General features: G+C 38.9%; 1 protein-coding gene across 13 annotated transcripts in view; it reads left to right on the top strand.

Moving 5' to 3' along the window:
• Positions 1-26,262, top strand: part of APBB2 (amyloid beta precursor protein binding family B member 2) — a 410,561-nt gene that overhangs the window by 168,318 nt on the left and 215,981 nt on the right. For 2 of the 13 annotated variants that reach the window (XM_074396052.1, XM_074396053.1), the window contains one exon: positions 15,368-15,436. The exons of the other annotated variants lie outside the window; for them this stretch is intronic. In XM_074396052.1, coding sequence (XP_074252153.1) covers positions 15,418-15,436 — 19 coding nt within the window. In that variant the 5' untranslated portion in view covers positions 15,368-15,417. The remainder of the gene's footprint in view (positions 1-15,367; positions 15,437-26,262) is intronic. 13 annotated transcript variants of the gene reach the window in all.

The following is a 26,262-nucleotide window of genomic DNA, read 5'->3' as shown; positions in this document are numbered from 1 at the left end:
AGGAGAGATCCAGGGATAATTAGGAGACAGGTCCAAAGGTAAGTGTTGCTGTTGAGATGTGGTTGGAGAGAAACCATTGCCTGATTCTTTGGTTTTGATGCTTACCTTCTCTTGGAACCATCAGATTAGAGATATATAAACTCAACAAATTAGGTCTTCGGAGTCTCCATGTTACCAGCTTCATCCCACTTTCTGCTTCCTGGAAGAGATAGTGGAGTAGAGTGTTAAACTAAGGATTCTGGGATCATTAGACCAGGATCGGAACCTGGGCTCTGCTGCTTTTCAACTTCCCAATGTTAGGCAGGTTTCTTTTTTTTTTTTTTTTTTTTTTTTTTTTTTTTTTTTTTGAGACAGAGTCTCACTCTGTCACCCAGGATGGAATAAAGTGGAGTGATCTTGGCTCACTGCAACCTCTGCCTCCCTGGTTCAAGCAATTCTCCTGCCTCAGCCTCCTGAGTAGCTGGGACTACAGGCACACGCTGCCATGCCTGGCAAATTTTTTGTATTTTGTAGAGACAAGGTTTGACTGTGTTGCCTAGGCTGGTCATGAACTCTGGAGCTCAGGCAATCCTCCTGCCTTAGCCTCCCAGAGTGCTGGGATTACAGGCACGAGCCAAGGGCCCAGTGTATGTTTCTTAACATTGCTACAGCTTGGTGTCCTTCTGTGTGAAACAAGGAGAATGAAGGTGCCAGTGTCCTAGGATTTGTGTGAGAAATGAAAAGGGATTATGAACACTCTCTATATTTAGCTCAAAGGAAGCCCTCAACAAATGTTAGATACTTAATATTACCCAGGACCCTATCTCTCCCTGTGGGCTTTGGTTAGGAACTCAGGCCCCATAGGCAAGCCAAAAGTGGCAATATTTGGAGGCAATACCCTTTTTGTATAAATCCTGACCGTGACCATAAGATTCCTGGCCTCCTATCACTTTCAGTTAACAATGTGGCATAGAATCTTTGAGTTCCCATTGAAATACTTTTATCTGCCTCTCTTTTCTCTCAAAAAGTGTCTTAGAGCTTGTAGGAGACCAAAAATGGAGTATCTTACAGTTGGAGGAGAACGAAATTTTTTATCTTCTACTGGTTTCAAAACACCTCATTCCTTTTACTCCAATTTTTAATTTGCTGCACAGTGGGACTTTCATATCTAGCAATGGAGCTATTTAAACAAAATTATGTTGTAAACCAACACTTTTGCAATTCTGGTCTGTGCTATACGGAGATTTTCCTCTTTATATCTTAATTGTTCCCACTACAAAAGCAGGCTAGGGGAATGAATCATGAGTTTCTCTAAGAAAAATTAAAAGGTGACAGAAGTGAACCTGGCCTTTCTGAAGGAGCCCTCCCACTCCAGTGCTCCTTCAGAAAGGCCATGTTACCCCTCAGCCTTCCTTCCCACCTCTGTGAATGGAGCCTGCCAGGATGTTCCATGCTGCCTGGGAGGCAGCTGTCCTTGGGACGGCTTCCCTTGCTGATGTAGACCTTACCAAATGACCTTTGTCAACCTCATGAGGAACCGTGAAATCCTTTAAAAAACTCATGCATTCTATTTCAGAGGAAATAATCTTACTTGGCCAATTTAGTAAGATCCTTGTTCCTTAGTTTCCTTTAATTTTCTTTTTCTTTCTTTCTTTTTTTTTTTTAAAGAAAAAAAAAAAACTGGAGAAGACCATCTGCTTTATGAGGCAGTTCATCTCTTATGTTTTCTCTAATAGATCTTTGAAGGCCCAGTTAAGCAAATTAAGGCTTCATCTCATTCTTGTTTGGGATCATTTTGTTTGGTGCTTTGAAGTCAGTGCCACTGGCTTCTCTCGATTATATATTTGAGATACCTTGCACTGTAGATTTTGCGAGGAGACGTTATCTTTGTTCCATGAATTGCAGGCACTGTGAGCCATTTCTCTATGGTGCCAAACGATCACAACAGGAGTCTTTGCTTTTTAAATTCCTTCCTCTCACTACAAGAAGTCCTATTAACATGTTTTCTGAGCTATAGAGTAAAATCTGTCAAATATAGCATGGAAAGCAGATGGGTAGTTGCTATCGTCCTTTTCACAAACTCTAAACCTAGTCTTTCTTAGTGAAACTCAGCTTTGTCACCTTCTTTAACCCCAGAGTTTTCATTTATGAATAGAAGACATATGTGAGGGAAAGGGCACTTCTGTATTGTTTTTTAAAGATATGGTATCTATATACCCAGCTTCATGTACAAACCTTTTTTTTTTTTCCAAATTGAAAATCTTTTTCTCTGAATATAAAAATGTTTCATGCTCATTATAAAAAAAAACTTAGAAAAAATAGCAACTTATAAAACATCGGAAGACCATTTTCTAAATCCTGTTACCCAGAGATTACCACAATGAACATTTTGATGAGCTCTTCTATTCATTCCCTTAGGAATGATTTATTGAACATCTGCTATGTGCCAGGCACTAGGAATATACTGATGAATGAAACAGACGTCATCTCTGTCCTCATACAGGGAGAGAGAGAAAGATATTAAATAAATTATAGAAATTATATAAATGTAAAATTTTATAAAAGTACAGAACACTAACAAGGTTAAATCTCCTACAAACTTTTTTTTAAGGAATAGAGTAATATCCCTACTGACAGTGAAAACATGCCAGAAGACATGCTCAATTAAAAATGATTAAAACCGTAATATCTTTATTTGCAAAGGTATATGCTACAACTGAGGGAAAAAAAAGAAAAAATAAAATAAACAAACCATAATATCCTTATTTGCAAAGGTTTATGCCACAACTGAGAAAAAAAGAAAGAATAAAAATAAATAAATAAGCCATAATATTCTATTTCAAGAAGATTAAAAGAGATTATTATAAAATTATACAAGAGATCAAAGAACAGCCTAAGTCTGAATTAGGAAAACTCAGAGACAAGGAGACAGAACTCAAGAAAGATTTAGAAATTAAAAAAAAACCCTTTTAGAAATCAACTCTAAATTGGAAGGAGCACAAAATCAACTAAATACCATAAATGTTAGCCTGAGAGAAATAGAGGGTGAAAAGGAGGAAAAAGTTAAAATCCAAAGGAACTGAAGGAAGAAGTAAAATTTGGGAAAAGTTGACATATATTGAAGATAGACAAAAACAGATCCAACATACAGGTAATAGGAGAGGAGAAAACCAAAGCAAAGGGGTGGTACAGATGATATATTTTAAGAAAAGTTTTCTGGAAAAAAAATGTTTGAAACTACATTTTGAAAGAGAAAATCATGTATTTTAGAATATCACCTTAGAACAACCCATACCAAGATATTCTAATAAAATTATTGGATTAAAAAGAAGAAAAAGTTCTTTGAACATCTAGACAAAAAAGGAAAAACAGTAATAGAGAATTAGGTTATTCTTAGTCTGACAGAAATTTTTATGCTGAAAGAAAACATATTTCTAAGGTATTCAAAAGAAAGAAAATGTGAGCCAATGTTTTTATATCTAGCAAAATTGACCTTCAGATATAAAGAACACAAACTTATGAACATGCAAAAAAAAAAAAAATCAGTGGAGGAAATATTGCTCCTATGAGCTCCTCCTAAGGAATCTTCTGCAGATGAGCTTCAAACAACAAAAATAACTGGAAAGATGTAAGATGAGCTCGAGACATCTCAAGATAATAAATAGGTAGCAAGGAACCTATCAAAACTTATTAGGGCATGTAAAAATGACTTAGGAGCCAACTTGAAGAGGCTCCTACTGCCAAAAATAAAATTGTAAATATGTTTAAATCCATGAGGTTATGAAATGAAAAAAAAATTCTTGCCAGGCGCAGTGGCTCAAGCCTGTAATCCCAGCACTTTGGGAGGCCGAGGCGGGTGGATCACGAGGCCAAGAGATCGAGACCATCCTGGTCAACATGGTGAAACCCCGTCTCTACTAAAAATACTAAAAATTAGCTGGGCATGGTGGCGCGTGCCTGTAATCCCAGCTACTCAGGAGGCTGAGGCAGGAGAATTGCCTGAACCCAGGAGGCGGAGGTTGCGGTGAGCCGAGATCGCGCCATTGCACTCCAGCCTGGGTAACAAGAGCGAAACTCCGTCTAAAAAAAAAAAAAAAAAAAAAAAATTCTTGTTTCTGTAATATGAAAAAAAAGGTTAATGGCGCACCAGTTCACCATTTTGAAAGTAGTTAGGAAAGAATCAACTTCTTTCTTACATGAACTGTACCACTGGAAAACCAAGTGGTAGATGAAGGAAAGCATTTCCTAAGATTTTTCCACCCAGTAGATGAAAATGAAATTAAAGAATTGGAATATCACCATTTTCCAACCCCTGTGGATTTAGGCATTGAATAACAGTGGCTGCTAACATTAGAAATGAATGAAAACCAGATATCACGTGCTTCCTAATGAAAGAGCATACCACCACAGACTGAATTTTAATTTCGTCAAGCCTCTGAATCTAGCTGCCAATTTGCAGAAAATTCAGAAGTTGGAGAAACAAGTTAAACACTTACCACCAAAATTCATAGTGTGGAAACTCTGTAACTCAGTCCAGATTCTTTAAGAAATAAACTGTAGTTGGGCGTGGTAGCTCATGCCTGTAATCCCAGCACTTTGGGAGGCTGAGGCGGGCGGATCACGAGGTCAAGAGATCGAGACCATCCTGGCCAACATAGTGAAACCCTGTCTCTACTACAATATAAAAATTAGCTGGGTGTGGTGGCACGCGTCTGTAGTCCCAGCTACTCGGGAGGCTGAGGCAGGAGAATTGCTTGAACCCGGGAAGCGGAGGTTGCAGTGAGCTGAGATCACGCCACTGCACTCCAGCCTGGCACCTGGCGACAGAACAAGACTCTGTCTCAAAAAAAAAAAAAAAAAAAAAAAAAAAGAAAAGAAAAAGAAATAAATTGTATGGAAAAGAAAAGGATGGAGGCAATATAAATTAAATGTAACTTAAAAGACATCAAAATTATAAAAATAGACAACATTTAAGTATACTAACTAGGATTGTACACTTGGGTAACAGAATCATAAAGAAATGCCAGAAACCGATTACCATAAATTCAAGAGTTTGTTTACTTTGGAGGAAGGGAAGGGCATGGAGGGCCTTCCGGGCTAACAGGCAGTCCAAAGTCTGTGTTTTGATCAAGGTGGTAGCTATGAGTGTTTTCTTTATAATAAGCTGTTTGTTTTGTGTGATTTTGTTAATCTTTTATTTTACCATAAAGAGTTTAAAATCTTTTTATGAAAGAATGATGCTATACATACTGCCTTTCTTCCAACTTAATATTACAAGACGTTTCAAACAGAAAAATTTAAAATATTGGCCTGGCACAGTGGCTCATGCCACTTTGGGAGGCTGAGGTGGGTGGATTACAAGGTCAGGAGTTTGAGACCATCCTGGTCAACATGGTGAAATCCCGTCTCTACTAAAAATACCAAAATTAGCTGGGTGTGTTGGCACACACCTGTAATCCCAGCTACTTGGGAGGCTGAGGCAGGAGAATCACTTGAACCTGGGAGGTGGAAGTTGTAGTGAGCCAAGATTGTGCCACTGCACTCCAACCTGGTGACAAGGCGAGACTCCATCTCAAAAAAAAAGAGAAAGTGTTGTGTAGGGACTGCCTATATACTCATCACACTGCTTTACAGTTAGTTTTTTTCATTTATATTATTTAGTAAAAATATGTTTCTATGCAATTAAATATGGTAGCATCCTCACTTTTAAGTGATGCATAGTATTCCATTGAAGTATGTGATCCTTTATTTAGTTTCCTAATGATGAGCATTTAACTTGTTTTGATTTTTTCTAATAGAAATAATGCTGCATATTTGTCCTTATGATAAATACCTAAAATTTGCTTTGTCACAACATATTCTAATATGTAAAGTATAAATGTTGGTGTGCTGTGAATGAACAGTTAGCAGTAGAGACTAAAGATGCAGCCTATATTGATTAAGACAGCCCTGTGTCACCTAGGGAAGGGACGTAAACCTCAAAGAAAAAAATAAGAAATAGGTTCTCCATCACAGGATCCTCACATAGCATTAAACCTTTCCCGGATCAATTTAGGTTTCATCCCAACAGCTCTTCTACAATCTCATTTGGTTGTTGTGGGTATAACTAGTGTATCATTTATATATTGCCACAATTAATGCTGTATAATAAAGCACCCCAAAATTCAGTGCCTTAAACAACATCCATCAGTATTTGGGGGATGGCAGAGTGGTTCTTCTCATAGTCTCTGCTGGGCTCATGTTGCTACAGTCAGCTGCAGGGGCAGTAGACAGATCTGCTGATCTTTGCAGTGTTCTCTCATGTGTTTGATAGTTGGATGGCTTAGGGTGGTGCAAGCTGGCCTTGGACCAAAAAGATTCAGCTATCCCACCCATGTCTACAGCACCCTTCCAACAGGCCTAGGCATGTTCTCATGGCAGTAGAACAGATCCTGTCTTTTTCAGGGGAGTAGAAGTGGGTCTGTACATTCTGAGCTTCTGTGTCATCCCGTTTGCCAACATTCAGTTGACCAAGACAAATAACACAGCTGAGACCAGAGTCAGGGGAAAGGGGTTGCAGGGTTACAGAGCAGAGCGCAAGGATGCAGAGAGGCTGTTGATTGGGGTCATTCACTTAGTCCTCTATAGTTGTCCAATAGCATATTTTAAATTGGCACATCTTAGAGGCGTTATACATTGCAGTTATTTCTAAACTGTATATGTTAATGCCTTTGGAATATGAGAGTTGGGAATCAGGTGTATTTGTGGGGGAAGCATAAAGCTTTCACTTAATTGAAAAAATGTCTGGTTAAGAGTTATAAATATAACTCTTAAATGGGAAAATCTACATTCAATGTCATGTCTTGAAAATATTTTTTTTTTCCAGTTGTTGGTGTTTTCCTCTGGGATACATTTCAGAAAATCGGCTTTTTTTTTTTTTTTTTTTCAGTCTGCACATATTTTTCTTTGTTTGATAATGTTCTTGGAACTGGTTTTGCAATCTCACTGGGAGAACACTTAATGAAGTAAGATAAAGAGCTAGGATCATACATCAATGTCCTTAAGTATTTTTGTGAAAAATAATGAAATCAGAGATGGGATTAGTTCTTGTACCTTTATTGCCACAACTTTTTCTCTCTATTTTAGATTATGTAAGTGGTAAATTTAGGGTCTCTCAAAGCAGTGATTTTTAACAGCAGGTATGCAGTGCCCAGGGATGTGAATGGCAAAAAATTTATTACCAGTAATGATTAATGTCCCAAAAATGTAAAAAATTCAAGTTTATTCCCATAAAGTACAATGTTGTATGCCAACTCAGCATGTACACTTCTGTGCAGAAATAAAACAAATTGGAGTAAAATTTTGAATTACATATACTTACTAAATACTCTTCATCATGTGCACATTACATGACTATATACATTTTACTTGTTTAACTGAAACCATGTGTATTGTACGAAGCCAGCAATTTTAGGGAGTTTTTTCATAGTCGACTGTTGTTGGATTTTGCTTTATTTTCTGACTCTAAAACCCACCCCCAGAGTGAGTTAAAATTTTACACATGTTCTCAAGTATGCTTTATTTTGCTTTTCTGAGCTACAAGCAACAAGAGGACTCAGGTTTTGCCTGCTAGCAGTTGAGAGCCCTTTTGTTTTTAGTTGCCATGTATGTCAGGATGTTGGACACAAACTTCAGAAGAACCCTAATAATGTGGTGAGAATTGTCTTGTGGCATTAATTAATTTAGGCTAGTTGAGTCAACTTCAAGAGAACAGTTCCAAAAAACATGGTGTAGCGATTATGAACCTCATTTTTAGAGGTGAACAGCTCGTACCAGCTCCATCATTTACCTCTGGTAGGATCTTTAGCATGTCACCTAACCCTCCGTGTTTCAGTTTCTTAATCTGTAAAACTAACATAAAGTTCCTACTTAGCACAATGCCTGGCACATAATAAGCATTCAATACATGTTATATAGCATTAGTGCTAGAAGGACCCAAGTCATCTGATAGAACTACTTCATTTTATAGATCTGGAAATAAGGCTCAGTTCTCCAGGGGAAAATGTTTAAAAACTTAAAGTAAGAGAGAATCAGTATGTATTTGTAGATAGATGTAATCCTGAAATGCAATGTCTACTTTAAAAGTATTCATCACTAATAGAATCCTGCAGATTTTTGAGAACAAGCATCTGCCAACAGTTTTTTTGACAGCCCTTCCTCTGCTTGGCAGGTTACAATGATTATTTCAGTAATGTCAGAATGACAATTTTCTATATAATTACAGTTTTTTTTTTAGCTCCATTCTTGGACTCAGCCTACTATTTGTGAACGTTTCACAAGAAATCAGGATAGGGCAGAGAAAGCAGACAGAAGATGTGAACTACCAAAATTTATTGGGGACATATGTCAGGTATACAGAGATCTCCAGGACAGTTTGCTTTTTTGTCCAGAAAGCTTACAGCCTAGTTGAGGAAACAAGTATGGGTAAGAAAAAAATAACAACAGCAGTAATAGCAGTGAGTATTTTTTTTTTTTTTTTTTTTTTTGAGACAAGGTCTCACAACTTGTCACAACTTGTTTCGCAACTCACTGCAGCCTTGAACTCCTGGGCTCAAGCAGTTCTCAAGCAGCCTCCCGAATAACTAGGACTATAGACACGTGTCACCATGCCCAGATAATTTTTAAATTTGTTGTGGAGATGGGCTCTCATTCTGTTGCCCAGGCTGGTCTTGAATTCTTGACCTTAAGCGATTCCGCCTGCCTAGGCCTCTGAAAGTGCTGGGATTTACAATCTTAGACCACTGCACATGGCCTTGATTAGCATTTACTGAATGCTTAGGATGTACTAGATACTAAGCAAAGCAAACAAGCAGCCTATGATACCCTATTCTGTTGTCATAGTAACTGTCAGATTGATGGTAACCACAATTTGCAGTCCACCAAGACGGTTGAATAGGCTTCCAGACATTAAGTATTGGTTCAAGATCATATAGGATTTAAGTGTCAAATGAGTTAACAGGAAGAGGTAACTCTGGGCTGGCCAAGGTCACAATTTTCCAAGTTGGGATTTGGGAGTGGCTGGAACTCCCACTAGAAGAGTATGGAAATGTCCCACTACTTGAATTTTTTGGGTGGAGACAGGGATGATAAATGTCTTGCAGTACCTAGGACTGCTACCCTGTACAACAAAGATTGTCTGACTCTCCAAAGCTTTTAAACACCCTAGCAAATACTCATGTAGTTAAACAGCATCTTTGTATAATTATCTGACCCTAGGAGTTCTAAACATAATTTTAATATATACTATGTATTCCAGAAGTGAAAAGTCCTTCTCATTTAAAGACAAGTATATTTAATACTTTTTGGAATGTTATAAAGAGTTGTTCAGCATTTTGCAATTGATGCTATTGATGGTGGTGCAAATCAAGTCTGAGTTGTCAATACCACACATACCTCTTTCAGTCTGCATCTGTAGCTATTGCACTGACAATGGTTCTGCACATAGGTGAGCATCTGCTACCTGTTTATTATGACTGCTAGAATAGTCATGCTTGAGAATTGGCTTATTAAAATATTTCCCCCTCCTTTTGTTTTTCCTTTTCTGGAATTTATGTGTTCAGATAGGTTATATATTCCATGAATATCACTTTAGGGTAACAAAGGGGTTATTATAAGCTATTTATTGTAGAAAGAGAGTATTGGGTCTGATAGGATTGCACTGAGTTTCTAGGGAAGTAGCTATTTGAAGGTAAAGGGGATAAATGAGAGATTCTAGACTCAGTTGGGTCTTAGATTGTCAATGGTTGAAAGAACTTAATTCTGGAGGTTTTAGAGGGGTGATTGTGAACAGAGCAGCGTTTATCTGGCATTGTAGGTCTGCGATAGATCTGGGATGAAGTATGGGGAGGAATTAGACTGGCCTTCAGGGAGGAGTTACAGGACTGCGTGGTACTATTTTAAAAGTGGTTTGGGCAAAGAGCTAGGCACATTGAGAATGGGGAATCTGTCAGACTTGTTTGACAGTATTTGGGGAACACAGATAAAATGGAATTGTCGGTCCTATTTTTATTTAAATCTTTCATCCCTCTTTAGAATTATTTAAAGGTACATAGTATCTTACACTGAATCAAATTACAGGAGGGCATTTTATGTATTTATTTGTCTGTTTGCCTAACGGTGCTTTTGGATTTGGGGTTGCAAGCTCTCTCTGTGGTCCTGTTGGATATTTATTGATCCCTACTAGCATTATCATCAGGCATATCAGCATTAAGAATTTTCATTAATGGGACACACGAAAACACTACTAGAAGGAAACTATTGTTGCTACACTGTTTCCCTTTGGTAGCTTTATGCTTTGCCCCAGAATCACAACTGTATTCTCAGTGCAGAACTAGTAGTGGCCTGCTATTAGCCTCCAACAACTCTGAACTCAGTATCTGATTTTTTTTTTATGGAAACAAGGGCACTCCTCTCAATGGTAACAAATTCTCTAGCATTATAGCTGAGGTAGCATTTCCACCAGTATTCGCTTTTGTGGAAAAGCAGATAATATTTTGATTAGGGTAGAGTTTTGAATCTGTCTACATTCTCTAGATCAGGACTTCACCAGTAGAAATATAATGAAAGCCACATATATAATTTAAAACTTTTTAGTACCACATTTTATAAAAAGGTGAAATTATTTTTAACATGTTTTATTTAACTGAATATAACCAAAATGGTATCGTTTCAACATGCAATCAATATTTTAAAATTATTAGACATTTTACATTTTTTCTACACCAAGTATCCACAATCAGCATGCATTTTACTCTCACAGCAGTCAACTTGGATGTGATATTCATTGGAAATACTTGATCTGTATTTAAATTTTATAAAATTTAGAGTTGAAGTAGACTTACCTACCTAAGAAGTTCCAAACCTACTTAAATGTTTTCCAATAAGAATCAAATATCAGCTTATAAATTTATATTTAAGTTAATTGTAGTTAAATACAGTTGTCAGTTGTGCTAATTTTTTTTTTTTTTTTTTTTTTTTTTTTTTTTAATATGGAGTCTCACTCTGTTGCCCAGGCTGGAGTGCAATGGCATGATCTCGGCTCATTACAACCTCTGCCTCCTGGGTTGAAGCAGTTCTCCTGTCTCAGCCTCCCAAGTAGCTGGGACTACAGGCTGGCGCCACCATGCCCAACGAATTTTTGTATGTTTAGTAAAGATGCGGTTTCACCATGTTGGCCAGGCTGGTCTCTAACTCCTGACCTCATGTGATCTGCCTCTCTTGACCCCCCAAAGTGCTGGGATTACAGGCGAGAGCCACCGAGTTGTGCTACCTTTTAAGTATTCAACAGCTTGTAAGTACTAGTAGGTACTGTATCAGACAGCATGGCTGTACATTGTTCTTAAAAGCCATGCATTTGTATAGAGTTTTCCTATTTTCCAAGTGTTACTTTTATATCTTCTCAGGTTATTGTTTATGTAGAATTAGTCTATGCTCCTAAGTTCCTCTCAGAAACTATTAGATGAGATTTGTTCATCAAGGATATAAGCGCCTAGCGGAAAAAGTTCTTCATATTTGTGCCTCATCCCCAGGACCAGGAAATGCCTTGCACTTTCTAGGTTTATCTACCTAAATCCTATTTGGTCCTCAAATTGCACCTTAAATTTCATTTTCTCAGGAAAGCATTTCCTGACTCTCCAGTCTGGCCTGTGGTTCTTTTGTTGCATTTTCTCATATACCTAAATTATTTTCCTCTAGAACTTATTTATGATATGAGTAACTTTGTGAGTAATATCCATCTCCCGAACAACTAGGCGATAAGTTCCACAAGAAGAGAAATATGTTTTTACTCACTAAAGTATGCCCTGCTCCTAACATAATGCATGACACATGGCAGGTGTGGAATAAATATTGGTCAGATAATAGCACAGGACTATTTACAATATGAAGTGATTAGCAGAATGTCTAATTCTTAACTTTATAGAAGTTGGAGTTTGTTTGGTTGAGGAAACAGGAATACTTTATTTTAAGGACTATTTACACTAAGAAGTACATTTATCTCTTGGTATTTGAGGATTGGTTCCAAGACTCCCTTCAGATGCCAAAATCTGAGGATGCTTAAGCCCCTTAAATAAGTAGTATAGTATTTGCATAGAATCTATGCAGCATTCTCCTGTATACTTTTTATTTTTTAATTTTCTTTTAGAGACAGGGTCTCACTCTGTCATCCAGGCTGTAGTGCAATGGTGCAATCACAGCTCACTGCAGCCTTGACCTTCTGGGTTCAAGCGATCCATCCACCTCAGCCTCATGAGTAGCTGGGATACAGGTGCGTGCTACCCCACCAGCTAATTTTTGTATGTTTTGTAGAGACAGGGTCTCACTATGTTGTCCAGGCTGGTCTCAAACTCCTGGGCTCAGGTGGTCCTTCCACCTCCATCTCTCAATGTGCTGAGATTACGGGCACGAGCTGCTGTACCTGCCCTTCCTGTATACTTTAAGTCACCTGTAGATTACTTATAATACTTAATACAATATAAATGCTATGTAAGTAGTTGATGCACTATGTATTTTTTAAGGAATAATGACCAAAAAAAAAAAAGTCTGTACATGTTCAGTACAGATGCAACCATCACAGGACTAATTTTCTGATCCTCACTTGGCTGAATCCATGGATATGGAACCCAAGGATACAGAGGGCCAACTGTATGCAGATTGTTAGTTTTCGTTCAAGCCTTTTCAGAATGCTTACACTAGTATGCCTTTTATTGACTCTCTCTACTGGTATTCATTTTCTTGAATATCTATTAATCTCTTTCTCTGCATAGCATTTAAGATGCACTGAAGACAAAATCTAAAATTTTAAAAAAAGAAAATGGAATTGTGAAATACATTTAAGGAACTGAGCAGAAAGTTATAGGGCAAAGACAGGGGAGCATAGAGGAAGCATCACCTGCTGTTTCAGGACAATTTAGAATAAACCCACCCTTTTAATTATACCAGAGTAATGAGCCTTCCCCACAGTTTGTGAAAATATAATTATCTTGGCTCAGTAGACCAGGTTGTCAGGTCATTATCAGAATCATGAAGCTGGAAGTGATGCCCATTAAAGGTTGCTAGTTTGGAAAGGTTAGATTAGAATTTAAAGTTTTTGCAAATATAAATGTTTTTTAATTTGAGTTACGTTTTAGCAAACCTCTAGCATCTCATGTTTTTCTTTTAACTTTTCATGGAATTGTAATATACATACGGAAATGTGCATGCAAGAGTACAGCCTGAGGAATTTCCACATCTCAATAAAAAAAAAAAAAAACCACTGCATTCCCAGTGTCCCAGAAGCCACCCTCTTGCTTCTCCCTTGCCCCACCCCCAATTATCCTGATATCAATAACTTTTTCCTGTTTTTGTACTTTAGATAAATAGAATCGTGCAGTATCTGTATTTGACTTAATGTAACATATTGTCATTCTGTGTGACATTACTGATAGTAACTCATTGAAAACAAGGTCCATTTTCAGTTTTCCTTATTATATGTCTATTTTGGTAAACTGGCAACTTACCAGTGTGTCTAGATCTTTATACTCCTTTAAGAAATTCTCCATGTAAATGCATGTGCATGTGAGTATGCACCTAGATGTGTGTGCACATGTATTTATATGTATATTCTTTTTAGCAGTGTTACTCAAATTAGGTCATGCTTTGCTATGCATATTATTCACCTCTTAGTGATGCATCTTAAAAACCTTTTTGGCTGGGTGCGGTGGCTCACACCTGTAATACCAGCACTTTGGGAGACCAAGGTGGATGGATCACTTGAGGTCGGGGGTTCAAGACCAGAAACCCCATTTTTACTAAAAATACAAATATTAGCTGGATGTGGTAGTGCATGCCTGTAATCCCAGCTACTTGGGACTCTGGGTAGGAGAATCGCTTGAACCAGGGAGGTGAAGGTTCCAGTGAGCGAAGATCGTGTTACGGCACTCCAGCCTGGGTGACAGAGCCAGACTCTGTCTCAAAAAACCAAACCAAACCAAAACAACAACAACCCTTTTCATATAGGATCGTGTAGATCCACTTTATTTTTCTTAAAGGCAGCATGGTACTTCATTGTATAGATATATCATCGTGTAATGAACCAACTGTGCACTGAAGAACATCAAGGTGGTTACTAGTCTTCGACTTTAGAAAAATAAAATCCACATGAGCTTGTTTGTGAAATAAATTATTGGAAGTGGAATTGCCAAGCAGGGGGATCCATGCATTCGAAACTTGCTTATACATTTGTAAATGGCTCTCCAAAGAATTTTGCCAGCTTTTACTCCCACCAGCAAGGTTCAAAACTTCCTGTTTCCAGTGTTCTTTCCTTAGAATGTGTGTTATCTGGTTTATTAATCTTTTCAATCGGATATAGGATATCCAGTTAGACATTGTTAATTGAAATTGGCATTTTCTTAAGTTCTGAGTGAAGCTAGTGATTTATGTTTATTCAACATTGGTGTTTCTCTTGGGACTTGTTCCTTTTCTTATTCTCCTACAGGCCTTGTTCATATTTTTCTTAATAGTCTCAAGGAACTCTTTCTATATAAAGGATTAGCCTTTTTATGTCATCTGTTGTCGTAATTTTTTCTTCAGTCTTTTTTTTGTTTTTATCGTGTTTATAGTCACTTTTTTTCTAAACAGAAGGTTTTAATTTTTACATGGCAAAATGTACCAATTTTTTTTTCTGTAGTAGTGCTGAATTGTGTGTGTGTGTGTGTGTGCGTGTGTGCGTGTGTGTGTGTGTGTGTGTTTGTGTGTGTGTGCGTGTGTTTCATGAGAAAAAGCATTGGGAACTTGAGACAGAAAGATAGGTTAGGCCTGCCATGAAAAAAGTCTTCAGTAAACGTTTGTGGGAAATGTGGCTAAGTAGGAATTCTAGTTTCAATCAAAAGTGGTATGACTGGCTAAGTGTGGTGGCTAACAACTGTAATCCCAGGACTTTGGAAGGCCAAGGCGGGCAGATCACAAGGTCAGGAGTTTGAGACTAGCCTGGCCAATATGGTGAAACCCCATCTCTACTAAAAATACAAAGAGATTAGCCCAGCATAGTGGCGGGCACCTATAGTCCAGCTACTCGAGAGACTTAGGCAGAAGAATAGCATGAACCTGGGATGGGAAGGTTGCAGTGAGCCGAGATCGCACCACTGCACTCCAGCCTGGGCAACAGGGAGACTCCATCTCAAAAAAAAAAAAAAAAAAAAAAAAAAAAAGTGGTATGACCAACTATAAACAAACAAACAATTTGGATGTTATCTGTCAAAATTTATTTAGTATATGTAACAACTTTTGGAGAGATTTTTCACTGCTATGCTTTTCTATCTTTTATGCTTTGTTATTTGGGGTTTTAATTTCTCAAATGATCCCTTTTTTTTAGATTTCAAATTATAACGTATTTCCTGCACCATTGCTGACGCCCAGTGATCCATGTCAGAACTACTTCCAGGTCAGATACATTTTCACATATTTCAATACAGAGAAGCAGATGAATATTAAAACTTAAAAAGTAGATAATGTTTAGTGTTAAACTTACAATTTGCTAATAACACGTTTTCAAATTTCATTGTTCTTCAGTAATGTAATAGAAATATGAATCTTTAAAGTAGAAGAATTGGAGTTAACCATATTTGTGTAATAATTGCATGAATACTTATATCATAATGTAAAAACATTTTAGTTGACTGTGACAGGAGCTTAAAACTGTCAAATTTTACCATCTAGCATTATACATTACAGCCTGGGTACTGCTGAAATGTGAACGAAGGAGTAGGTGTTGGTGTTGAGTCTCTCAGTTGGCATCTTATTAATAATAGCTTGTAGAGTTTGCTTAGACAGAACCCGCCCTCCCCCCACTCCCCCAATCCAGTATTCTCCTTGAGTCTAATCAGCAGATTAATTTCAGGCCTTAGGAAAACACCCTTAATTTTATTGTACTTCCCTTTTTTGGTCTCATGATAGATGCTAGTCTATACACAGCATGGTGTGGGATTCAGTCCCTAGCCTCAGTAACGTAATAAGGAAAAAGCAATTGCAGTAACATTTCAAATTAAATATCATATAGGACTTCAAGTGACAGATAGATCTGGGTAGATTTCATATGTATTAGGACACATACTGCTTAGCAAGTTCTGAGTTTTTAAATAAGTAGATTCAAAGCATGGGCAAATAGATACTCATGCCCCTAAATTCTAAACTTACTATTACATATAATCAAGCTGCTTTCTCCCTTATATGACGTTTTTCATGTTACATTTCAACAAAGAACTAAAACAAAACATAATAAACACTAAGCTCAATAGAGGTAGATGGGAGGCAAAAAATATTCTTTTATAAAAAAACAGCCAAAAACTATGACAAACCTGAGTTCACACAGGAAAATCAGGGTCTTAGAGCTGATGTTTAGAAGCCATCTAATCATAGTGTGATGATTTGGGTAGAGTATGGATTTTGTCAGTACATACTGAATAGGTATATTAATTTTGGAAAAAATCAATATAAATACATATGTCCTTTAGAAAATAGATTTTAAATGCTGAGAATAATTTCCTTTAGGGATCCTTTGACTTTCAAAACCTTATATGTTTATGAGATAGATTATTCAATGTATCTTCAGGGTAGACTAGTATGGAAGCATTAAAATAAAGTTGGAAAGTATATACAATGATGTGTGTTCCTCTGAGTGAAGGTGAACGAATCAAATAACTTCTAGAAATTTCCTGTTCTTGCTATATTTTGTTATGCTGATATTTTCACTCTTCATGCTGGTGCTCAAACAGCTTTATTCTTTGGCAGTTACATAAGAGATACTGAAACAGTTACCTAGCCTGGTTTTTAAATAACAGCTACTACTGTCATGCCTTGGTATGATATATAACACATTTTACAAGGAAAGAGGTATCTTAGTTCAGTGGAGAATCCTAGTCCAGCCATTTTTTTACTTGAAAATTCAAATGGCAACTAGTGAGGGATGGTCTGGGCTAATGAGTGGGGTAGGGTTTGCCTTCAGCTCCTTTTTCTAACTCTAGGGAGCTGTGACTACAGGGACAGCTTTTAAAAAGAAACATGGGAGAATTTATTTATTTTTTATTTTATTTTATTTTTATTTTTATTTCTTTTTAAGACGGAGTCTCCCTCTGTCACCCAAGCTGGAGTGCAATGGCTCAATCTTGGCTCATTGCAACCTCTGCCTCAGTCTCAAGCCTCTCCTGTCTCAGCCTCCCGAGTAGCTGGAATTATAGGCACGCGCCACCATGCCCAGCTAATTTTCATATTTTTAGTAGAGATGGGGTTTCACGATGTTGGCCAGGATGGTCTTGAACTCCTGACCTCAGGTGATCCACCCGCTTTGGCCTCCCAAAGTGCTGGGATTACAGGCGTGAGCCTCCGTGCCTGGCCTTATTTATTTTAATTTTTTTTTGAGACAGAGTCTTGCTCTGACACCCAGGCTGGAGTGCAGTGACACAATCTTGGTTCATTGCAACCTTCACCTCCCAGGTTCAAGCAATTCTCCTGCCTCAGCGTCTTGAGTAGGTGGGATTATAGGCATGTGCCATTACGCCCAGCTAATTTTTGTAATTCTAGTAGAGACAGGGTTTCCCCATGTTGGCCAGGCTAGTCTTGAACTGCTGGCCTCAAGTGATCTGCCCTCCTCATCCTCCCAAAGTGCTATATTACAGGTGTAAACTACCATGCCCAGCCAAACATATCAGAATGTATACCATCATCTGCCTCTGAAATTCCTGTTGACCTTCAGGATTCAGCTCAGGAGTCCCTTCTGAGCAGATCTTAACCCATGATATCACCAAGTAATTACCCTATTTCAAGGACCTTGTTATTGTTTAACATTTTTTCCCTTTTGGAGTGGATTTGGGGCCCAGCTTATCAGTTACTCAAGAAAATATGTGACATTTCTTTATAACTCACCTACTTTTTTTTTTTTTTCCGCCTAAACCAGTATTCCCAAGCTGGATCATCATCAGGCTGGCCCATAAAAGTCTCTGTGTTTTTAAAAAAATCATCTTCAGAAGACATTGAGGCTTTACTAAAAAATGGAAACAGCTTAGAAATTGAGCAGGGAAAAGAGCTAGGTGTAGTGGTGCATATCTTAGCCCCTGCGACTTGGGACAGTATGTCAGGAGGATCACTTGAGCCCAGGAATTTGAGGCTAGAGCATGATGACTGTGCCTGTGAATGCACTCCAGCCTGGGCAATATAATGAGATGCTGTCCCTTAAATTAAAGAAACTGAACAGAGAAAATGTCCTTGGAATATAATTTCCCAAGTTGACTACTCCAAAGGTCTTAATTCTTACTTGAATACACACATTCTGCTTGTGTTTCCTAAATAACTGCTCATCATATCTGCCAGGTGTGATGTTGGGAATGGCAAGCTTTCCCCCATCTGGAATGCCTTTTTCTTCCTTGTCCACTGCTGGGCTCCTTTCCACCCTTCAAGATCCAGCTGAGCTCTTCTTTTTGTGGGAAGTCTTCCCTGAACCTCACTCCTCATCCCTAACATGGTATTCTCATAAGATTCTCTGCCTATTTCAGCCATTGTGAGTTTGTGTAATAACTTATCCTTTCTCACCACCAAATCTGATTTTCTGTTTTAAAAAATAACGTTTCTTAGTTTTTATAATCGACAAATAAAACATGTATATGTTTATTGTGTACAACATGTTGTTTTGAAATGTGTATACATTGCGGAATGGCTAAATCAAGCTAGTTAAGATTGAGTTTGGTAAAAAGTATGTGATACATCTGTCTTGAATCTCAGTTCCACTTAAGACATTGAACAGAATGAGTCCTCAGGCAGTTGTTTAGTGGGACATGGGAAACCCTCAGGTGGGTGAGATCTGGCTGTTGAAATCGCCCCTGTATCTGACACTCTGTGCATCAGCAGTGTGACATTGCTCTCCTAGTTAGAATATTCCAAGATTCAAATCCTGCCATCTTCCTAGCCCATTTCTTCAGTGACCCAAGCTGCCTTATAATAGCTTTTGCTGCTTTTGTTCACGGTTCTTATCATTTTTGTCACATTGAGGGTTTCCGTTCATGAGTAGTTTCAGGAAGCCAGCTTTATTTTGTCTCTCCTTCCTAAAAGGAAAAGAAAAATCAGAGTTATTTCATTTCCTTAATACTTTGTGGTCTACTTCAAAAGGCAACATTCCTCAGGGTAGAAGTTTCACCATTAACACTTCAGTGGAAATGAAATTGTATAGCAGAAAAATAAAAATGAAGAAAATGTGAAGTTTCATTCAATAATGGGACAAACATTGGACTTCCTTGGGCCCATTTATCAACCTTGGGCCCATTTGTCAGTTTCCAATTTTATAAGCATGTCATGGGACTAGAGGGAGAGCAGCAGGTTATTGAAGAGAGAAGAAGTTATTGTCATTACTGACAAACTCTTTGACAAAAACTGAAGGTCTTAGAAAAGAGAGAAGGAGGAGAGAGAAAGCCAGGTTTAACCACAGGATGCAGCACAGGTTTGTATTAGGATATGGTCTGAGTCACAGGGCCGGTCAGCCTGGTTGTATCTGTGCTGGGGCCTTTGTGCCTTGGGTTGAGAAAAGCTGTGCGAGTCATGGAATTAAAGTGATCCTGGCTTATCCAGTTTTGCTTAGGTTTCTTAAAAAATACTTTGTGTATTAACAAGGGCTCTTTTAGTTGCAAAACAGAGAAAACCCAGCTCAGAGTGGCTTAGACAAAATAACTATTGACTTGAGAAGTCCAACAGTATCATATTTCAGGCTTGGCTTATTTTAGGGATTCAGTCATTAGGGCTTGCTCACTTTCTCTCTGTCTCTTGGCTTTGCTTTCTTTGTTAGATTCGTGCTGGGGCAGGTTATCTTCTCCTGGTGACCCCTTGAAACTCTAGGCTTACATCTTCTAGTCAAGAAAAAGAGAAAAGAGAGCCCCACTCTTATCCTTCTAGCAAAAGTCTCATGGTTGACTTCATGTGGGTCATGTGCTTTTACTTGAACCAGCCACTAGAGCCATGGGGATTTGCTACTGTGATTGGCTGTGCCTTGGCCATGTGCCCCCTGAAATAAGGGGTGCAGTCATCTCTGCCTGAAACACATAGGCCTAACCCTTACAGTGCAAGCTCCATAGGTATCTTTACTTTGTCGGCTTTGTTCACTGCTATATCCTCAGCACTTAAAAGCATATCTGGCATGGAGTAGTGCACAAAAAATATCCGTTGAATGATTGAATGGGTATAGGGAAAGGCTGATTCCCTAAGAAAATTTGTGAGGCTTTTAAGAGAAAAGGAGGAAACACATGCCAGGCTGTAATAGATGCTTCTCCATCGTGCATGCAGGAGAGCAACAACAGCAGTGATATTAGCTCTTGTCACTCTTAAATCTGAACTTACACCCACCTCTGGAATAGGAATCGATCCTCTTGAATTGATGTTGGATCTCGTCAGTTGCACTCAACATAGCATGATGAATAGATGTAGAGGGGATGGCACAATCACCACGGGCCCCATCCACCTGCCAGGAATCCAAGAGAACCACCTTTGTGCTGAAGCTGAAGACCAACCCTCGTTGTTACTGACATTTTGCTTATTCATTCCTCATTTAGTTTTGCTTATTTTGTTCACTGCTGTGCTCTTGGCCTTTAGGGGAGTGCCTGGCGCATAGTAGGCTCTTGGTAAATATTTAATGAATCAATGAGGAAATGAATTAAGGAATCAAAAAACATGTATTGAGTCTTCTTACATGCTAGACTTTATGAAAGGAACTGGAAATTCTGGAAAATGAAAAAGAAATGAAAAGCGTGGCCTCAGTGAAATACCATTTCATACCAACTAGGATGGCTATAATAAAAAAGAGACAATAACAAGTGTTAGCAAGGATGTGGTGAATTTAGAACCCTCATGCACTGCTAGTGGGAATGGAAAATGGTATAATGGCTTTGAACTACAGTCTGGAATTTCCTCGAAATGTTTATACATATATATGTAATATATGTTTATAAAAATATAAAAGTATGTGTGTATGTGTACATATAAAAGAAAAACAGGTTACCATACTCAGCAGTTCCACTCCTGAGTATACACCCAAGACAATTAACTGATAATAGCTAAAAAGTGAAAACAACCCAATGTCCATTAATAAAATGTAGTTTATCCATACAATGGAATATTAGCCATCCATAAAAAGGAATGAAGTACTGATACATGCTTCAATAGGATGAACCTTGAAGATTCAGTAAATGAGAGAAGCCAGTTACAAAAGATCTCATATGATCCTGTTTATATGAAATGTCTTTCATCAGCAAGTCCACAATAACAGAAAGTAGATTAGTGTTTGCAGGAGTTCTAGGGAGGGACGAATGGGGCGTGACTGTTAATGGGTATAGGATTTTTTGGGGGGTGATAAAAATGTTCTTCAGTTAGTATTAATGGATGCGCAACTCTATGAGTATACTAAATATTGCTGAATTATGTACTTTAAAATATGGTATATAGGCCAGGTGCAGTGGCTCACGCCTGTCATCCCAGCACTTTGGGGGGCCAAAGGGGGTGGATCACCTGAGGTCGGGAGTTGGAGACCACCCTGACCAACATGGAGAAACCCCCTCTCTACTAAAAAATACAAAATTAGCCAGTTGTTATGGTGCATGCCTGTAATCCCAGCTACTTGGGAGGCTGAGGCAGAAGAATTGCTTCAACCCAGGAGGCAAAGGTTTCAGTGAGCCAAGATCACACCATTGCACTCCAGTTTGGGCAACAAGAGTGAAACAACATCTCTCTCTCTCTCTCTTTCTCTCTCTCTCTCTCTCTCTTTCTCTCTCTCTCTCTCTCTCTCTCTCTCACTCTCTCTCTCACTGTGTCTCTCTCGCTCTCTCTCTCTCTCTCTCGCTGTCTCTCTCTCTCTCTATCTATCTTTATGATAGAAAATTTCTTAAACTTATTTTACGTTGGGGGGTACATGTGAAGGTTGTTACATAGGTAAACACATGTCACCTGGATTTGTTGTTCAGATTATTTCATCACCCAGGTATCAAGCCTAGTACCCAATAGTTATCTTTCATGCCCCTCTTCCTCCTCCCACCCTCCATACCCCAGTGTCTGTTGTTTCCTTCTTTGTGTTCATATGTAGTTAACATTTAGCTCCCACTTACAAGAGAAAATATGATACTTGGTTTTCTGTTCCTGCGTTGGTTTGCTAAGGATAATAGCCTCCAGCTCCACCCGTGTTCCTGCAAAAGACATTATCTTGTGCTTTTTTTGGCTGCTTAGTATTCCATGGTGAGAAGCCCACTTATTTCTCTGCACCTGCCACCCACCACCCTGGGTGATTTCTGTGACTTTATTGTGTGTTTTTCTTCTGCAAGTCCAAAAGCACTTAGCAGGTGGGCACTTTATGTTCCCCAGCAAGAAGAAAGAGCTCAGTCAGTGGTGGCTTGAGGTATGGTGGTCAGAGACAAAAGTATGCAAGGAAGGAGGGAGCTGTAAAATCATAATAATCCCTAACATGTATTGAGCTTGTACGGTATGCTAGCCATTATGTCAGAGGTTTGACAGTCATCTGTTTTAGTCCCCAGCAAAACTCAGTGAGGTGTACATACTATTGTTATCTCATTTTACAGCAAAGAAATGGGAGTTTAAGTAACTTCTCGGTTGTGTTAGAGTTTGGTCTTATTTCTTAGGCCTTTTGATTCCAAAGAAAACAGCTAAATATCAGAGGGTTTAAAGAAACATTATAAGATTTTCTTTTATTTAAAGAGAAACACAAATCTCTATCCTCTTAAACCTGAGGAATGTCTATTTTTTTAAATAATTAAACCCTCATAGACCCAACTTCTTTGTTTCTTCTGAGTCTCTTTCCTCTCTGTGTGTGTCTGCAACAAGACCATTTCCATCACTCAGACCAAATAGAGTGGGGGGTAATCTAGGGGCCCTGGCAGGCAGCCCTGTGCTTTGTTACTTAGGCACAAAGTAGTAAATGGAGCTCACATTTACTGTCACCCAGGCTGGAGTGCAGTGGCATGATCTCGGCTCACTGCAACCTCTGCCTCCTGGGTTCAGGTGATTCTCCGGTCTCAGCCTCCTGAGTAGCTGGATTACAGGCACCTGCCACCATGCTCGGCTAATTTTTTATATTTTCAGTAGAGATGGGTTTCACTATGTTGGCCAGGCATGTCTCGAACTCCTGACCTCGTGATCCACCCACGTTGGCCTCCCAGAGTGCTGGGATTACAGGCGTGAGCCACCACACCCAGCCTCACATTTATTGTTATAAACTGTCTGTAAGCATTGCTCATTTTACTTCTCATGTAAACCATGTACTATTATTATCTCCCTTTTTTACTAGTAAGTAGCTCTGATAGGTCTTGAGCCTTTCTCTCTTTGACCCCAAGATCTGTGCTCTTAATCCTCATGGCATTGCCTCTCACTTGGGACTGCTTTCTTGCAGCTTTGATCATTGAATCATTGATAAGGGACACTTCATGCTAGGAGGGAAGAGAGGCATTAAGGACAAGGACAGACGTGTGTCACTACGGTGACAAAACAGCAAAAGCAAAACTGACAGCCTCAATTTTCTCTATGAAGAGAAAATTTTCTCAGAGAGGAAACAATCTAGGGGTGTGGTCTAGCAGGGAACTTGAAAAGGGGGACAGCGTTGTTCAGAAATAGTCACAGAGGAGAAGGTGATGAAGGTGTCTGGTGTGTGGAGATGAACAGATCAGGGGACACTCCGAGATCCAGCCTGGAGAAAGCAGGAAATGAGGGGACTGGGCGGTAGAAAGGGTAAAGAACTGGGAGAAAAGGAAAAGGCCAGGGGTCAGAGGTCCCAGGAAGGTAGAGAAACAGATGAGAAGGGAATGAGGAACTGTTCTCAACCCTGGCCACATGTCAAAGCCACTTAGGGGGCTTCTAAAACAGTAGAGATGCCTAGGCCCCATCCACAAAGATACTTCCAAGATTCTGATTCAGTTCCTCTGGGATTGGGCCCAGTGAGGGCATTAAAATATTCTGGAGGTGATTCTAATCTGTGGCCAAGGCGGAGACGTGTGAGATCTGGAAGAATAAAATGATAAACACAGAGTTAATGATTTCAGAGGCATGTGAAATATTCTCATTGTATACATTATCTTCCCTCTCCTTCCACATATTCTCAGCATCCTTCTCTCCTTCCAGCAAATTCCTCCTCCTCTTTTAAGATCCAGGGGACATGTCACCTCTTTATAAAGCCTTCTCTTGTCCTTCTGGAGTCTCCTTCTCCCAGTTCGCACAGCTTCATAAATCTATCTCCATTACAGCATCACTCACGCTGTTTTACTTTCACTATTAACCCGTTTGAGTTTCCCACTAGACTGTGACCTCCACAGACCAGCAGAGACTTAGCACACAGTAGGCAGTCATAAACGTTTGGAGAATAAATCATTGAATAAAATGGGAAGAGCAAGTTTTTCATTAACATCTCAAGAAATGTTGACATAAAATGTCTAGGCAGAATTTCTGAGAGTTTCTTATTAAACACTGAAAGGAAACCACTGTTATTAACTAAATAGTTAAGTCAACAGGAAATTCATCTTTCCTTTCCTTGAAAAAAGAACTGATATCAGACAGGGAAAGGGTGATCAATGATCAGTTAGTTAACTCAGCTTTTCCCCCATGTAGCATCTGAGCAAGAGTTAAAAATAAAAATCCTATAATATGTAGACCAGTTTATCTTGCTTCTCAGTCTCAGCTCAAAGAAATTCTTACTCAATTCTGCCATGCCTCCCAAAAGAACAAAGATTGTTTAGAGTCAAAGGCATATGTTTTGTAACCTATAGCAGAATGTGGTACTACTTCCCTGTCAAACATGACTGTTCACCAGTTGAAATCCTATCAGCCCAAAGTTCTCCGTTTTTTTTGATCTGAAAAGCATCAGCATATTGTTAAATACAGGGGCATGAGTTAGTAGTTCTTGCATACTTCCTTAGGAGATAAGAAGTTGCAGACTTCTATGATTAGATCCTCTGTCTGTGTCTTCTTCTAAAATGCAAATGCCTTGAGGAAAGTGACTAATCCATTCATTTTTAAAAATAACATCTTTATTGAGATTTAATTTATATACTGTATCTAAAAAGCCCCATAGACTCGATCCAAAGTCTATGGAGCTTTTTAATACAGTATATAAATTATACTACATCTTGACCCAAAGCTCCTTCAGCTGATAAACAACTTAAGAAAAGCTTCAGGATACAAAATCAATGTACGAAAATCCCTAGCATTCCTATCTACCAACAACAGCCAAGTAGAGAGCCAAATCACAAAGGTAATCCCATTCACAACTCCCGCAAAAAGAATAAAACACCTAGGAATACAGCTAACCAGGGAGGTGAAAGATCTCTACAGTGAGAATTACAAAACACTGCCTCAACCTCCTAGGCTCAAGTGATCCTCCTGCCTCATCCTCCTAAGTAGCTGGGACCACAGGTGTACACACCACACCTGGCTAATTTTTTGAGTTTCTGTAGAGATGGGATCTCACTTTGTTGCCCAGGCTGGTCTCAAACACCTGGGTTCAGATAATCTTCCCACCTCAGCATCCCAAAGTGCTGAGATTACAGGCATGAGCCACTGCACCTAGCCCATCCATATATGTTGTTTTTATATATCAAAACCTGAACACAGTTTGAGTAATATCTTAGGTATTAAATAATGGTATCATCTGGAGGCAAAATAAAAAGTTTAGGCCTAGAACTAAGGCAGCCAAGCTAATCCCATGCACTGTAGAGTTCCTCTGGGAGTTACATATCAGCTGGGAGGTACTTGGGCCGGGTGTAGTGGCTCACACCTGTAGGAGGTTGAGGCTTCAGTGAGGCATGTTCATGCCACTTGTACTCCAGAGCAAGACCCTGTCTCAAAAATAATGATAAATAAATAAATAACCCTGTCTCAAAATAAATAAATAAACCAATAATTATGGAATAGACAGAGCTGCATTTGTTAATCCAGTTTGTCTTGGATGGTCCTTTTCTATTCAGCCTCTTTCCCCTCCTGCCTGCCCTCCATTATTTCTAACAAGCATAAGAATTACATGGCCCCTGAGAGGGTAATCAGATCCCTCAGACTGGAAAAATGTGGCTAGAAGTCTTTTTTTTTTTTTTTTTTGAGATAAAGTTTTGCTCTTATTGCCCAAGCTGGAGTAGAGTGGCGCAATCTCGGCTCACTGCAACCTCCACTTCTCAGGTTCAAGCGATTTTCCTGCCTCAGCCTCCTGAGTAGTTGGGATTACAGGAGTGTGCCACCACACTGGCTAATTTG

The sequence above is a fragment of the Saimiri boliviensis genome, chromosome 3 (assembly GCF_048565385.1).
Source record: "Saimiri boliviensis isolate mSaiBol1 chromosome 3, mSaiBol1.pri, whole genome shotgun sequence".
NCBI lineage: Eukaryota > Metazoa > Chordata > Mammalia > Primates > Cebidae > Saimiri > Saimiri boliviensis.
This window is presented reverse-complemented; position numbering and strand designations above follow the sequence as displayed.